General features: G+C 47.1%; 1 protein-coding gene across 3 annotated transcripts in view; it reads right to left on the bottom strand.

The window, feature by feature from the left end:
* LOC100089661 (zinc finger protein ZXDC) overlaps positions 1-17365 on the bottom strand; it is a 36325-nt gene extending 18960 nt beyond the window's left edge. For all 3 annotated transcript variants that reach the window (XM_029051327.1, XM_029051328.1, XM_029051329.1), the window contains exons 1-5: positions 15895-17365; positions 12329-12481; positions 12085-12163; positions 11341-11471; positions 268-438 (exon numbers count right to left, since the gene is read on the bottom strand). In XM_029051327.1, coding sequence (XP_028907160.1) covers positions 268-438; positions 11341-11471; positions 12085-12163; positions 12329-12481; positions 15895-17365 — 2005 coding nt within the window. The remainder of the gene's footprint in view (positions 1-267; positions 439-11340; positions 11472-12084; positions 12164-12328; positions 12482-15894) is intronic.
* Between the last annotated feature and the right edge of the window lie 115 nt (positions 17366-17480).

Below are 17480 nucleotides of genomic sequence, written 5' to 3'. Positions count from 1 at the left end.
TTGGCACATGCATCTGCACTCGCTTTGGTTCCTGAATACTTAATAAGCTTTCTACATTTCTGATTTGTAAAAGTCTCTCAATTTGGCAAGTACATTCTGTCACACATCATAAAATTCCCAGCAGAACTGGCTACATTTTCTAGAGCAGTCTCCGTAAAAATAACTTGAAGATTCAAAAGTCCCCCAAAGTGCATATTTTACCACTTAGCTTTTGCCCTTAACTACATTAGACTTCTCCCTCTCGCAGAGCTGAAGCAAATATTCTACCTGGACTGAAGTTGTGCTGTTTGATCATGTGAGCCGTCATACTGTGCTTCGATGTGAATAGTTTACTACAACTGGAGACAAGACAGCGGCTTTTTAAGGAATCCACATCTTGAAGGTGTTTCTTAGAGTGAATGTACAAACTACTACGTGCAGAGAACTTAGCACAGCACCCTAAAACAGAAGTATGGAAAAAGTTTAACTCGAGGTGGATGGTGCCAAAAGCAGATGTTAATTAAAATGCCCTGTTAGGAAACAAAACGAAAATCGTTAAAACGGTGATTCATTCGTTGAATGAAGGAATGAATGAATGATTTTCTATATTTTAACAACATATGTATCTTTTTGTATACACATATATGTCTATAAAATACACCCCAAATATAAGCAATGAGTAGCAGAAACATCATTCATTCAATCGTATTTATTGAGCGCTTACTGTGTGCAGAGCACTGTACTAAGCGCTTGGAAAGTACAATTTGGCAACAAATAGAGACAATCCCTATCCAACAAGGGGCTCACAGTCTAGAAGGGGGGAGACAGACAACAACACAAAACAAGCAGACAGGCATCAATAGCATCAATATCAATAGGATTATAGATACATATCATTAATAAAATAAATTGAATAATAAATATGTACATATATACACAAGTGCTGTGGGGCGGGGAGGGGGGGTAATAATAATGATGGTATCTGTTAAGTGCTTACTATGTGCCAAGTACTGTTCTAAGTGCTGGGGTAGAGCAGAGGGAGTAGGGGTGAGGGGGAGGGGAGGAGCAGCAGAGGAAAAGGGGGGCTGTCTGGGAAGGCTTCCTGGAGGAGGTGAGCTTTCAGTAGGGCTTTGAAGGGGGAAGCGAGCTAGTTTGGCAGATGTGAGGAGGGTGGGCATTCCAGGCCAGAGGTGGGACGTGGAGCAAAGAAAAATAGACCATAGGGATGGTGCTATTCCAAGCAGCTGGTCTATCCATTGGTTATCTTGACCCAAACGAAAACCTGCCCAGGTCTCCTTCAGTGTACTCAAGTTCTTGGGCTACACAGTTCTAGATTGACAATTGTTGGGTTTTTCCTACCAAAAATGCATACCACGGGAATGTTTCATAAACACACAATTGTTTTGGCTTGACTCAGACTTCCGGCCACCCCTCAGAGCCATATGCACGCAGTCTGCTTGACTGAGGGGGGACATGACTCTGCTGGGCCCCATGAAGCTGAAGCCCAATCCCGACAAATCGCAACTGAACAGATAGACAGGTGGTATGGCCAAGTGGAAAGAAGGAGGCTGGTCCAGGCTCTCTCGTTTCAGACGGAGATGAGGAAGGTGATGAGGAGTTGAGGAGGAGGACACAGAGTTAGAAAGATGGCATGGGAGAAACATCATTCAAGTGAAGATGTGTGACAAGGCTGGGGTTGCCAGAAGGGGTGGCAAAGTGCACCCAAAGGAGTTCTGTGGTGGACACCTCAGTGATCAGCTCCCTTGGCATCAGGCCAAATGATACCAAGGCCACTGGATCCCGGGTTCGAAGAAGTTCGACCTGAGCTTAAAAATTGGAGACTGTTTACCATTACCTTTAGAAAGCTTGGTAGAAGGAGAAAAAGAAAGGACTGTGGGAAAGCTTTGTGATTCTTCCCCTAAGCCAGTCCAGGATAGACTGTACACATTTTATTTGCGGGGGGCGGGGAGGTTTCTTTGTTTTTTTAAATGGTATCTGTTAAACACTTACTGTGTGTCAAACTCTGTTTAAGTGCTGGGGTAGGTACAAGTTAATTAGGTCAGACATAGTCCCTGTCCCGCATGGTGCTCGCAGTTTAAGTAAGTGGGAGAACACGTATTTAATTTCCATTTTAGAGTTGAGGAAACTGAGGCACAGAGAAGCTAAGTGCCTTGCCCCAAGTCACACATCAGAAAAGTGGTGGATCCAGATTAGAACCCAGGTCCTCCGACTCCCAGGCCCGCACTCTTTCCACTAGGCTACACTGAATATACCTAGGGTTTGGATCATGGAGTACCAGTGGTAGGTTGAACTAAAGGTGCAGCAGAAGGGGCTGGAACACCTCCCAGGGAGGTCTTGTCTGGGTCTAGAAAGGTGCTTTCATAAATACTGTGGGCAGCCTGTGGTGTGCTTCAAATGTGGATGAATTTTTCACTTGAGCTGAGTCCAACCTAGCTACCTGTTATACGTGTGGGAACTGGGGCGTGACAGTAGACTGCACTAACCATACTTGATGCAGTCTACGTGGTGAAAACCGGGCATGCACATCTGGAGCCCCCACAAGCCAGTCACGATAAGTTCCGGCCAGACAAAGGGGTGAAATAATAATAATGTTGGCATTTGTTAAGCGCTTACTATGTGCAGAGCACTGTTCTAAGCGCTGGGGTAGATACAGGGTGATCAGGTTGTCCCACGAGAGGCTCACAGTTAATCCCCATTTTACAGATGAGGTAACTGAGGCACAGAGAAGTGAAGTGACTTGCCCACAGTCACCCAGCTGACTAGTTGCAGAGCCAGGATTTGAACCCATGATCTCTGACTCCCAAGCCCAGGCTCTTTCCACTGAGCCACGCTGCTTCTCTGTGAAAGAGAAGTGAGGGGAGGAGGAACTGCAGGAACAACAACAGAGCACCCTCAGACCAGCCCCTCAGGCCAACCCCTCAGCACTGTACTCATCCGCTCGACTGTATATATCTTTATTACCCTATTTATTTTGTTTATTTTGTTTAATGAGATGTACATCACCCTGATTCTATTTAGTTGCCATTGTTTTTATGAGGTGTTCTTCCCCTTGACTCTATTTATTGCCACTGTTCTTGTCTGCCTGTCTCCCCCGATTAGACTGTAAGCCCGTCAAACGGCAGGGACTGTCTCTATCTGTTGCCGATTTGTACATTCCAAGCGCTTAGTACAGTGCTCTGCACATAGTAAGCGCTCAATAAATACTATTGAATGAATGAAAGGAAGAGGGAAACAACTCCAAGAAGTAGGGTCAATCAATCAATGGCATTTATTGAACGCTTACTATGTGCGGAGCACTGTGCTAAGTGTTTGGGAGAAGACAATACAACAGAGTTCCCTGCCTGCAAGGGGTTCAACGACTAGAGGGGGAGACAGACATAAGAGAAGCAGCATGGCTCAGTGGAAAAAGCACGGGCTTGGGAGTCAGAGGAAGGAAGGGGATTCACAGTTGGTGAGGTTAGAGATGATACAATTAAGAGTGCCGATGCGATCCAGTAGATGTCCGAATTGATGAGTGAGGTGGGGCGGAGCAGGAGGTTGGCAGAGTTGAGAGAGAAAATGGGCAGCGGCGGTGTCATTATTAACGTCCTTATGGCTGTTGAAATCCTTGAGGACCGGTATGCAGGAGGAGGCGAGAAGGCGAAGAAGGCATCAAAATCGCTCAGGGAATCAGAGGTGGAGTCAGGGGGCAGTAGGTGACGGCAACTAACCGCTGTAGTGGGTGGAGGAGATGATGAAGTGGGCTTTAAAGGAAGAGACGGGAAGGAAACGGTGCCAAAGTGGCAGAGTGGGGAGCCAAGAGCAGGCTGGCTCCTCCCACTTTCCCTACGAGTTGCAGTGAGTGAAAGAAAGTGAGGCCCCCTCGGGAGAGAGCTGCAGTGGAATTACTTTAAGCTTGGTGTTTACATCAGGAACATTGTTGTTTCTAAGTACCTGTGTTTTACTGAACTTTGAATATACAATTACCTTTACTTTTTCAGGTAGGAAGATGAGCAGGGACTCAAGTCCCTTCCCAGAGAGAAAAGCTTAAGATTTAAACCTCAGATCCCAAGGGTTACCTGGGAGAGCAGAAACCCCTCTCCACTTTCTCACCTGGAGAGGGGACTCTTGTTAAGCAAGTGGGGGTAGCTAAAGCAAAAAGAGGGGGTTGGGGGTGGGGAGAGGGGCCAGAGAAGAACCGTGAACTCTCCATCCTTTTAATGACTGCTGTTGGAGGCAGCAGTGGGTCACTAAGGAGTAGCTGCAGGTAACAATTACAAACTCTTTAACGCAACATTTTAGGAATAGCAAATCAAGAAAAATGTATTTTCCTTTAGGCTAAACAAAACCTCAATACCTTTCACTTCTTCTTGAGACCTATCTTCCATCCTTCAAAAAATGTGTCACTGAACCCTCTCCAATTCCTCATCTTTTGAAAATTGGTGAGCAACCAAAACTGGACCCAAACTCTAAGGGACTGTCCAACCTGACTGTCTTGCATCTATCCCAGGGCTTTAGTACAAAGCCGGGCACACAGTAAGCACTTAAATACAATTAGTAAGACAAATTCCTCACTCTTCCATGGCATAATCCTTTTAAGGCATCCTAGTTCCAGGTTAGCTTTTTATCAATAATGATACTGCGTTCTTGCCTCGTATCCAGTCTGGAGTACACTATGGCCCTCCAGATACTTGTGCCTATCCAGTCTTCACCTTTAATGTTTCTTGTTCTCGAGTGTGCTATCTTGTACTGGTCATTATTGACGTTTTACCCTATTTCTGAAGGTTTATCTTTCAAATGTATCCCAGTTAATGAACTGCCATCTGCAATTTCTTTAGTGAAGTCACTGAGGATTACCTTGTCTCTACCTCAGCACTTCATACAATGCCTGGCACATAGTAAGCGCCTAACAAATACCACAATTATCATTACAAAGATATTGGTTAATACTATCGGCTACTCCCTTCACTTTGAAGGCTACCAAGCTTTAGTGCCTTCAACTACCACCTCTAGGCAGATGACACCCAAATCTACATCTCCAGCCCTGATCTCTCTCCTTCTCTGCAGTCTCGCATTTCCTCCTGTCTTCAAGACATCTCTATTTGGATGTCACCTCAAGCTTTACATGTCCAAAACAGAACTCCTTAACTTCCCTCCCAAACTCTGTCCTCTCCTGACTTTCCCATCACTATAGACAGCACCACCATCCTTCCTGTCTCACAAGCTCTTAAGCTTGGCATTATCCTTGAGTCTTTTCGCTCATTCAACCCACGTACTCAATCCATCACTAAATCCTGTCATTTCCACCTTCACAACATCGCTAAAATCCACCCTTTCCTCTGCATCCAAACTGTTCCACGTTAATACAATCACTTATCCTCTCCCGCCCCGATTACCATATCAGCCTCCTTGCTGATCTGCCGGGCCGGGCCCGTCTCTCCCCACTCCAATCCATACTCAACTCTGCTGCCTGGATCATTTTTCTACAGATACATTCAGGACGTTTCCCCACTCCTCAAGAAACTCCAGAGGTTGCTCATCCACCTCTGCATCAGACAAAAACTCCTCACCATTGGCTTCAAAGCACTCAATCACCTTGCCCTGTCCTATCTCACCTCGCTACTCTCCTATTACAACCCAGCCTGCACACTTCGCTCCTCTAACGCTAACCTTCTCACTGTACTATCCGGTCTATCTCACCGCCGACCCTTCGCCCATGTCCTCCCTCTGGACTGGAATGCCCTCCCTCCTCAAATCTGACGATTATTCTTCCCGCCCCTTAAAGCCTTACTGAAGGCATGTCTCCTCCAAGAGGCCTTCCCTGACTAAGCCCCCTTTCCTCTTCTCCCACTCCCTCCTGCGTCACCTTGATTTGTTCCCTTTATTCATCCCCTCTCAGCCCCATAGCACTTATGTTCACATCTGTAATTATTTTTTTTGTCTGTTTTCCCCCACTCTAGACTGTAAACTCATTGTGGGCAGGGAATGTGTCTGCTTATTGTTATACTGTACTCTCCCAAGCATTTAGTACAGTGTTCTGCCTGCCCACTAAGTGTTCAATAAATTCGATTGAATGAATTGATCATAATCATCATCCATACTATTTACTGAGTGTGAAGCACTGGGTACATGTACATGTAATATATTGCAGTACTGGTTAAGTGCTTATTATTATGGAAAGGTAGCATGGCTTAGTGGCAAGAGCCCGGGCTTGGAAGTCAGAGGTCTTGGGGTTCGAATCCCAGCTCTGCCGCCTGTCAGCTGTGTGACTTTGGGCAAGTCACTTAATTTCTCTGCGTCTCAGTTACCTCGTCTGTAAAATGGGGATGAAGACTGTGAGCCCCACGGGGGACAACCTGATTATCTTGTATCTCCCCAGTGCTTAGAACAGTGCTTGTCACATAGCGCTTAAATACCAACATTATTATGTGCCAGGTATTGTACTAAGCACTTGGGTAGATACAAGCTAATCAGGGTGAACACGGTCCATGTCCCACACGAGGCTCACACTGTTAATCCCCATTTTACAGATATGGCAACAGACACAGAGAAGTTAAGTGACTTGCTCAAGGTCACACAGCAGACAAGCAGCAGAGCTGGGATTATGACCCTCTTTCTGACTCCTTGGTCCATGCTCTATCCACTAGGTGATGCTGCTTCCATACTAAGCATTTGGGAGAATATAGGAAGATGCAATATGCACAATCACTGTCATCCAGGTGTTTACAATTTAATGGGGTGGACATGCAAACATTATTTACAAATCGTGGGAGCAGGAGGAAGAAAAAGGCTGTAACAGGAAATAGTACATCTGAATATGAAATCTGAATAACTGAATACACAAATGAAGATACACATATGTACATAAATGACCTAGCAGAAAGAAAATGGGCCTGAGGGTCAGAGGATCTGGGTTATCTGGGTTCTAACCCCGGCTCCACCACAGGTCTGCTATGTGACCTTGGGAAGTCGCTGCACTTCTCTGAGCCTCAGTTACCTCATCTGTAAATTGAGAAATAAGCCTGAGCCCCCACGTGGGACATGGACTGTGTCCAATCTGATGAGCTTGAATCTACCGCAGAGCTTAGTACAGTGCCTGGCACACAGTAAGCACTTAAATGCCACTAATCCAAAAAAAAAGTGCCAAGGATAGGAATAAAGGCTCGTAAGTGCTAAGGGTGGCGTTGGGTTGACACGACCAGACGGTTGTCAGCTGTGTGACTGTGGGCAAGTCACTTAACTTCTCTGTGCCTCAGTTACCTCATCTGTAAAATAGGGATTAACTGTGAGCCGCACGTGGGACAACCTGATTACCTTGTATCTACCCCAGCGCTTAGAACAGTGCTCTGCACATAGTAAGCGCTTAACAAATGCCAGCATTATTATTATCGTTGTGTTCTTCTGCCTCATTCTCCAACAATGGGTGTCCCTCAAGACTCTGTTCTTGGTCCCTCATTTCACCTGCTCTAACACTGTTGGGGAGCCCATCCACTTCCATGGCCTCAGTTCCCACCTCTCTGCGGGTAACTCCCACATCTACCTAGCTAGCCCTGACCTTTCTCCCTTCTATTCATTCTCACATCTCCTCCTGGCTTCGGGACTTCTCCACTCGGAGGTCCTACCGGCACTTCAAACTCAACGTCTCTAACGGAACTTGTCATCTTGCTTCTTCTTAACTTTCCCCATCTCTGGCAATACTATCTTCCTCGGTGTCATACTCAACCCCTCAGCATCTTTCAGCTCTCAGATAGCCCAACAAGTCTTCCTCCAAAACATTTCCCAGATTGGCCCTTCCTCTACACTCAAACCAACACCACTCCATTCCGGCTTTCTTCAATCCACAGACGCTTGGATCAGCCTCCTCATTGGTCTTCCACCCGCCAGTCTCTGTACTGTATTCTCCACACAGTAAGCGCTCAATAAAAACAACTGACTGACTATTCTATACTCCAGGCTGATGCCCGGATCACCTTCCTGAAAAACTGTTTAGCACATGTCTCTCCACTACTCAAAGACCTGCGATGGCTATCTCAATAAATCATACTTATTGAGCACTTGTTGTGCGGGGGCCACTGCTTACTCCCTCTGCATCAAGACAAAATCCTCCCAAGACTTCAAGGTTCTTTACCAGCCCTTGCCATCTTACACGTTGTCGGCTCTCTTCACCAGGTCCCTCCTGGCTCACACTCTTCACTCCTCCCAAGATCACCTTTTTATTGTACTTCCCTTGCCCAACTACGATCCCTCCGTCCTGCTGCTCCCTGGGCCTGGAACTACACCTCCATCCCAAATATGCCAGACCACAGCCCTCTACATCTTCAAAGCCCTCCCAAAATCCTACCTCCTCCAGATTAACTCCTAACACTCCAAGTCATAGCAACTTGACATCCACCCTGCTCATTGTGGGCAGGGAACACGTCTGCTAACTCTGTTTACAGTACTGTCCCAAGTGCTTAGTAGTCAGCACTCAATACCATTGATTGTTTTACTGTAATTATACGCAGACTTAGCCCATACGTATGAATATTCAATAATCTGAATGAATTGCTAGAAGAGAGAATGTGGAGTGGGTCAGGAGAGCTATAAGGAGGCAAGAATGACCCTTGGGAGAATTTATTACTAATGGCTTCGATTTTGCCAACCAAAATGTTATTTGAGCGCTTACTATATTAAGTGCTTGGGAGATTACAACAGAGTAGGCAAACTCGATCCCTGCCCTTCAGTAGCTTACAATCAAGCCGGAGAGGCCGGCATTAAAATTAATTACAAGTAAAGGAGGCAACTTAGTATAAGGATTTATACGTAAGTGAATGCCGTAGGGGTGGGAGTGACTACTTGTGGGGAGATGAGTAAAGGCTTCCTGTTGCAAGTTAAATTTTACTAGGGTTTTGAAGAAGAGGACTGTGCTGGTCTGTTGGATATGAAGGGGGAGGGAGTTCTGGGAAGGAGGTAGGGTGTGAGCAAGGAAGCAAGGAGTTTAACGGTAGGAGAGATGAGAGCAAGGCACAGAAAGTTAGCATTAGAGGGGCAAAGCGTGCGGGCTGGGTTGTAGTGGGAGAGGAGAGAGGACAAGTAATAATAATAATAATGTTGGTATTTGTTAAGCGCTTACTATATGCAGAGCACTGTTCTAAGCGCTGGGGTAGATACAGGGTAATCAGGTAATAATAATAATAATAATGTTGGCATTTGTTAAGCGAATACTATGTGCCAAGCACTGTTCTAAGTGCTGAGGTAGACACAAGGGAATCAGGTAGTCCCACGCGGGGCTCACAGACTTAATCCCCATTTTACAGATGAGGTAACTGAGGCACAGAGAAGTTAAGTGACTTGCCCACAGTCACACAGCTGACCAGTGGCAGAGTACTGCACTCTGAACACCGTAAGTGCTCAATAAATATGATTGACTGAATCTGGACAGACATGATCTATAGGATTAATGCTCACTAATTGCACGGTGCCTTACAATTATCATTGATCTCCATACTCCAGCAGAAAAATGGCTACCAAGGATAAGGGAGTGTGATCGGCAGTGGGAAAGTTACTATCACTATAATTCTTCTATGAAAATTATCACTCCTAAAATCTCAGGACTGGGGGCCTCTGCCATTCTCAGTGAGAGACTCCATCAGTACCGTGTTTGACACTTAAGTGCTTAACAAACACCATCAGGAAAAAAACAAACACCGTCACCATCATCATAATTTACACTGGCTGATGCTGCCATAAGCAAAGAAGATTCTGACAGGTGTTCTGGTCCCTTACGGTATTTTTTTTTATATGGCATTTGGTACGTGCTTACTATGTGTCAAACACTGTGCTAAGCACCGGGATAGATACAAGTGAAATAGGCTGGACACAAGCTCTGTCCCACACGGGGTTCACAGTGTATGTAGGAGGAAGAATAGGAGAAGTGAGGCACAGAGAAGTTTAGTGACTTGCCCAAGGTCACATAGCAAGCATGTGGTAGCTGAGATTAGAATCTAGGTCCTCTACTTCCCAGGCCCATGCTCTTTCCACTAGGCCATGCTGCTTCTCTATGTGCACACTTTGGGCTTCAGAAGGGGGAAAGCCGACTGAATGCCTTAAAGCCGATGGTAAGGAGCTCCTGTTTGAGGCGGAGATGGATTCTGAGGAGTGGGGAGATGTTGTTCACCTATTGTTCACATAAAACCATATTTTAGAGAAATGATCCAGGCAGCAGAGTGAAACATAGACTGGAGAGAGGAGAGGCCAGAAGGAGTGGGATGAGCAAGGAGGGTGATGCAGAAGTTAAGACAGGATGTGACAAGTGCCTGGACCAGAACAGTAGCAGTTTGGATGGAGAGGAAGGGGCGGATTCTGGAGATGATGTGAAAGTAGAACCAGCCGGCAGGATTTGGAGACTGACTGAATATGCGGGCTGAAGGAGAGAGAGGAGTCAAGGGCATGCAGAACACTCCTTCACCTCTGCTTGAAGGCACTCAATCAGCTCTTCCCTTCCTACCAGACCTTGTTTAACCTCCTACCATAACCCATCTCGCACACTTTGGTCTTCTAGCACCAGCCTAATCACTGTGCCTCCATCTCACCTCTCTCACCACCGACCCCTTGCTCACAGCCTCCTTCAATCCCGGAATTCCCCCCACCCCCACCTCCATAGCTAACAGACCACTACTCAAAGCCCCACTAAAATTATATCTACTCTAAGAAGCTTCCCCTGACTAACCTCTCTTTTCCCCAGCTGATTCGCACTCCCTTTGGCATACCCTATGCACTTGGGTCTGTACCCCTTAAGCACCAGCCTGAACGTTTTGCTCCTCTAATGCTAACCTTCTCACTGTACCTCCATCTCATCTGTCTCGCTGCTGACCCCTCGCCCAGGGTCTGTCCCTGGCCTGGAACACCCTCCCTCCTTAAATCTGACAATCATTCTCCCCTCCTTCAAAGCCTTACTGAAGGCACATCTCCTCCAAGAGGCTTAAGTACCCCTTTCCTCTTCTCCCACTCACTTCTGCGTCACCCTGACTCGCTCCCTTTACTCATCTCCCCTCCCAACCCCATGGCACATATGTATACATCTGTAATTTATTGATTTATATTAAGGCCTGTCTCCTGCTCTAGACTGTAAGCTTGTTGTGGACAGGGAATATGTCTGTTTACCGTTATATGGTACTCTCCCAAGCGCTTAGTACAGTGCTCTGCACATAGTAAGAGCTCAGTAAATATGACTGAATGTTGAACATATTTAAAATTGCTTTTGAAAAATCAGGAGATCTAAAAACCTTAAAATGCTGAAACAACGTAGAATTGTGAATATATCAACTGGTTAGACGCACAAATGGTATTAAAAAAAAAAAGAAAAAATCCAACATACTCTACCTTCTACAGGACACTCAAACGGCTTTGTGCCCAGGTGAGTTATACTGTGGCCTTTCAAATGTTCTGCTCTTGTGAAAGACTTCCCACAGCCTTCTACAGTACAGGTAAACCTCCTATCATCTTCATGTTTCCTAACCAAAATAGATATTCAAGAAGAGAAGAGGCCATTACTTTCACACCTTAAATATGTATTTTTTTCATTTCTAAAGCCTGGTAGATGCTAGAGCAATTATAGAGATTTAAATGCATATTTTCCAGTTATTCGCCATAAAATAATGAACTAACCACAAACCGTCAATTGCCAACAAATAAAATAACTGGGAAATTGCACAAAAATGAAACCGGTTGGTTTTCAGTACTCTTCTGACCTACTTCTCCAGGTCTGCAATGTTCCTCTTTGGTATCCAAAAGCTCAGTGCTGACTAAACTGGCCATATAAACTGCCCCCTACAATCAAATATGTAAAGTAAATTAGTCTTGCACTATATTTTTAAGACAAAGTTTCAAGAATCTGAATGTTAAGATTTGCCCACCTTACGGTTGACAGCTACAAGCAAAATTAGGTTGGTAGAGTGCTAATTTCGTCGAGTCATTAGTTACAGTTCTTAAAAGATCCCCCAAGCCAAAGACATTTTCTTAAAATGCATATCATTTTTCATTGAAATATAAATGGATTTCAGTAAATTAGGAATGCAACCATGTTCAAACTACAGAACAGATTATATACTAAAATATTTAATTTACCTTTTGTGTCTTAAGAGTTTAGACATGCTAGTGAAGGACCAGCCACAACCATCAAAGTCACAGATAAAAGGTCTTTCACCTTAAAAAAAAAAAAAAAAGTTAAATACCATAATTTTAAGTCCAATTACTGATACAAAGACAGTGTTGGTAAATGTGTACCTGCAGCATTCTGTGTTCACACAGTTTGGAGATTAAACCAAGCAAATGAATGCATTTACCACATGCACTGGCATCTAGCTCATACCTGTATGACTTCGCAAGTGAATTTTCAGCCGACATGCCTTGTCATACTGTTTGTCGCAGCCGGGGAAAGAGCATGAAAATAGTTCTTGTTCCCTGAAATGGGCTCGATTATGGGAAAATAATGCACTTACAGTAATAAATGTCTTCTCACAACCTGGGGGTGGAGGGGAAAAAAAAAAGAAGACGACAACAGGTTGGCAACAAAAACCACTGACTTACATCATGAACTCTACCCGGCTTTGTTAAGTTTGGGGGCATAGAAGGCAGAATTGAGGATCAGTTAATATACGACGGGCTCCTTATACTGAAATACAAAGGGCCACCAGAAAACAACAGGACAACCATGGTGCACCAGATTTCCAAAGACTTGTCTAAATGAGTGCCCTAACTTCGTACTAGTCAAGTTTTCTGGTGGCCCTGTACAACTCTCTCAGTCTTCCTCTGGCTGTCTGCACATCTCCACTCTCTACTGGCCACTTACTGGGGTGGGTGAATGAGAATAGAGAAGTGTGGGCGGGTGGGGGAGGGGAGTAAGGGAGGAAAAAAAAAAAGGAACAAGTTTAAGGGTAGCAGTAGTTATCTTAACTCCAAAATACACTTGGGATCCTGCCACTTCTACTAAAGAGTGGGGGCAGATTCTGGTTTTGCGTTTAGATCTGTCCCAAACTAGAATGGGTTTGTCCTTCCATTAAAAATAAAGCTACACCAAGTTCTCGCGCTATAGTACTTACCTCGAGTCCAGTGCCGCATGCATGCAACAACTGTTCCTTCCGACACCACATCGCGCTGTATCCAGACAGACGTGCGTTGTCGGAAGAACGTTCCCTAATTCTGCTGTCACATTCTAAAATGTGTAGTGAAATCACGAATTCTGGCAGAATTGAGGGTTCTTGCTTGCTGCATGGAAGCAATTCTGGAATGAGCAGTCTTGCTCTCAGAAGGTAGAAGGTACCATAAGGAAAATATATTTTGGTACGATTGGAGATCAACTTAACATCCCATTGCTTAATAAAGTCTTTTACTTGTTGCCCTTGATTCTCATTTTCCATAATGGAAAGAAAAGGTATTTAATCAGGGCATGGACACTTCCATCGATGTGGTAAAGGCAAGAAAAATAATTGTTCTCAGTCTTGCCCAACATTTAATGTAGATATAAATAAGGACACACATGAATACAATGATAAGCTTGCATCTACCCCGGCGCTTGGAACAGTGCTTGACATATAGTAAGCGCTCAATACCATAAAAAAAACCCAAAACAAATACGCGAGGAAATCCTACTTACATCTAAAGACAGACCTATGCTGGGAGAGCAGTCTCATAACTGGTGATAATGCAAACAATTAGCAATTGAATCGAATCCTCTCCCTTCAAACCCCATATTAGTTTAATAACCTTTGGGGGTGAAATCCATGTCTCCTCTTCCTCCTCAAATCCTAGTGAACTGGCTAACTCTCCATTGACTTTCTTCAACATTAAAATTACCACACGGAGAAGTTATTAGCACGCTGTAGATAAGCAGAGCCAAACAAGTCACGACAAGAACCCAGAAGTGAATTCAGTCTAGTGTAGAACTGACCTAAGAAGTCACATGAGGAATGACAAGTGGGGGGAGCATTTCATTTTCAGTTTTATGGCTGAAACCACTCTGCTCTGACAAGGGGGTGGGGGAATGTAGCTTCTGCCAGGCATACAGAAGGCTACAAACATTTGGGGAGACCAAGCACCATAGTAACAAAAGATGGCATTAGATTGTGAGCCCCTTAAGAAGAGAAGATCTTCTGTACATTGTAAGATTGGCAGTTGCCTGCTCAAGTGTGTACCCAGCGTACTCTGCACACACCGGGTGTTCGGTCAATACTGTTGACTCTGAAGGAAGCTCGAAATGTTTTCATGTTTCCAAAATGGTCGATTTAAACCTGGCATTTTCAATTAACTTTGAAATCTGATATTATTGGGATGTGTTCCTTTACGGCCATTTGGGGTAAGACGATATTCTAGGCAAGTCATATCTGGTTTTATACACTCGGAACAGGTCATCAGGACTTGTGAGAGTGATTGCTACTTTACAAGATTTAATTATTGATTTATTCAAATTAGCTCCTAAATATTGTCCATCAGCAAAAAAAAAAAAAAAGGCAATTAGCTGAACTTGCTAGCACTGAATCTTCGTTTCAAGAGCACCCGGAAGGAAGGGCAAGCATCTGCCTGGTCATCAATCCCATCACGCCCCTGGCAGTCGGATGTTAAGTCAGGAGGCTAACTCCAGCCACTGGCCACATGCACTATCTTATAGCCACGTTTAGTCGGAGGAAACTCTAGTCCTACGCCACCCTGGACAGGCAGTTTGGTCACAATGGGAAGATTGTCCTTTTTTTTTTACATATGATTTTCTGTTTTGTTCACAAAGCCTCCACTGGGGTACTGGATGACTGGGGCAACTTGTATTTGGGAATACAGACCACTTCACCAGTCAGTCACAACTTTTCTCTGTAACTCGGTACCGTGCTGTTTCACATCATAATTTGTACCAAAGTTGCATGTAAATGATCCCCAGTATCTTACCAAGACTCAATTGTTTTCATTTTGAAAATGAAGGACGTTCAGAAATTAACTGAATTTTTCAAGTGGAAGCTTTGCCAGCAGCACCGTACCTAAGTTTAGAAACAATTGAAAAAATATCCCATCCCACCCGACCAGCATCACTTACGTACGCATCTTTTAAATTCCCCATTATAAATTACGTATTCTCATTAACGTCCGCCTCCCCCTCCAGACTGTATCCGATATTATAAATTACTCATCCTCAATGTCTGCTTCCCCCTCTAGACTGCGAGCTCATTACGGGCAGGGGATGTATCTGCTAACTGCAATGTACTCTTCCAAGCGCTCAGAGTACAGTGCCATACACAATAAATGCTTCTAGACCGCGAGCCCGTTGTTGGGTAGGAATCGTCTCTACGTGTTGCCAAATTGTACTTTCTAAGCGCTCGGTACAGTGCTCTGCACAGGGTAAGCGCTCAATCAATATGACTGAACGAATAAACGCTCAAAATGGCACTGATCAACAGAGCTCACGTCCACTGTTTGAATACTTATGAAGGCGTACTATTCCTGGAATCTAGAGCATCCTTTGAGAAATGCTTCGGAAATCACTGGAAGGAGGTAGGCTGGTGAGTTGGCTACAGAAATCCTCAAGCAGGCTGATTTAATCCCCTGGGGGAAAAACGTGTATATCAACACACCTAATGATCCATCCACTTTACTGACCACTTCAACTCAGGAATCCTTAGCTACTTTACAGATGGCCACCAGTCAACATTCCGTTTCCTAAAAAGACTTGAATCGTTTATATTTTCTTAAAAGTAAAAAAATAAATAAATAAAAAATAAAGCCCGGCATGACAAACTTGAGAGACAAGGCTTTCGAGGAGACGAATCTGAAATCCTGATGTGGTACTACGGGCCCGTGTTAGTCGCCTCAACTAAAACCCCCCCAAATCTGATGCTCTAATCCTTCCTAAATGGCCAAAAGAGGTATCTGGGGAGGCTGAAAAGGGCACATTACCAGGAAACTCGCACTTGTAGGGCCTCTCTGGCTCAAAGTGGGTCCTCTGGTGGGTGCTGAGCTTGGCATGACTGGGGAAGCGCTCGGCACACACCTCGCACTTGAAGGTGTTCTCTTGTTCGTGCCCCTTCATGTGGGCCTTCAGGTTGTAGACTGTGGTGAATCGCTTGCCACAGTCTCCCGTGGGACAGGTGAAAGGCCTCAACTTGTCGTGGGACTGTAGGTGCCTCTTGAGTTTGTAGGAGGTGGTGAAGGACCACCCACACCCGTCCAGGGGGCATTTGAAGGGCCTCTGGCCTTGGGTGCTGCTGTGAGACAGCAGATGCAGTTTCAGCTGGTGCTTCTTGGAGAAGGTCTGCGGGCAATTGGGCTCCGGGCAGTGGTAGACCAGCACCACCCCGGTGGCCCCCGCGCCCCCTTTTCTGGCCCCCGGGGTGGACCCTTCGACTTCCCGCGCCTTTCCCAGGGGGTCCCCGGGCTCCGGCAAGAGGAAATTGGCCACCGGATCGGGGAGTCCCAGCTCGGCCTGCTCCATGGCACAAAGCGCGCCCTGGCTCCCGTCTTGCTCTTCCGGCAGGGCCTGGGGGCCGGGACCGGGGCCGGGGCCGAGCCCGGGCCCGCCGGCCGGCAAGGCGCTGGGCGCCGCCTCTTTGGCCCCGACCGGTCCGGGGGCATCCCCGGGCGCCGCCAGAGTGAGGAAACCATTTTCGATCCGCACGATCAGATTCTGGTTGTTAATGGTGATGGTGCCCGAGAAGGAGGGGGCCGGGGGGCCGGCCGTCGCAGGGGGGACCTCGGCGGGCGGGGCCCTCCCGTCCGGAGCGGGCCCGGGGGGGAGAAGCTGCAAGGCCTGCAGCTCGGGGAGGGGCGGCGGCTCGGCCTGGAGGCCTCGAGAAGATCGAGGGGCGTAGGACGGGCCAGGGCGGCCGTTGCAGCCTCGGCTCCAGCCGCCGGCTTCCTCGTCCTCCTCGTCGTCGTCCTCCTCCTCCTCCTCTTCTTCCTCCGCCGCCGCCTCCTTGGGCTTCGGAGCCGGGCCCTCCGCCTCCCGTCCCTCGTTCTCCCCGGTCCCCCGCACCAAGTTGAAAACCACCAGGAAGGCGTCCCCGCCGCTGCTGTCCGGGCCGGCCGGAGGCGCGGCGCCCAGGCCCAGGCCCGAGCCCGGCTCGCCGGCCGCCGGCGGTTTCTCCTCCATCAGGAACACGGGGAAGCCCAGCTCGTCGGAGGCCTCGCCCTCCCCGGGGAGCGGGGGCGGTTTATCCCGCCGCTGGCCCCCGGCATCTTCCGGCCCCCGGAGAAGAAGGCGTCTCCGGGTAGGCGCGGCGAACGCTGGCGGGTCAGAACCTCCGTGCACACGAGGTCCCGGCGGCGGGTCGCAGGGCGGGGGTGGCCGGGGGCGGGCGGCCCCGGCGCGCCCACCGCCATGTTGGCTCCCGCGCGGGCTCCGGCCCGCGACCAGCCCCTGGATTTCCATCTTCGGTGCCCCTGTAGCGGCGCCTGAAACGGGAGGCGCGGGAGGAGGCGCGACCCCGCCCTGCGCGCCGCCGACCCGCCGAGTGCGCGCGCCGCCTCCCGCCCCAGCCCGGTGA

This window comes from Ornithorhynchus anatinus, chromosome X1 (assembly GCF_004115215.2).
Source record: "Ornithorhynchus anatinus isolate Pmale09 chromosome X1, mOrnAna1.pri.v4, whole genome shotgun sequence".
Classification (NCBI taxonomy): Eukaryota; Metazoa; Chordata; class Mammalia; order Monotremata; family Ornithorhynchidae; genus Ornithorhynchus; species Ornithorhynchus anatinus.
Note: the sequence above shows the minus strand (reverse complement) of the source record. Positions and strands in the feature narration are given on the sequence as shown.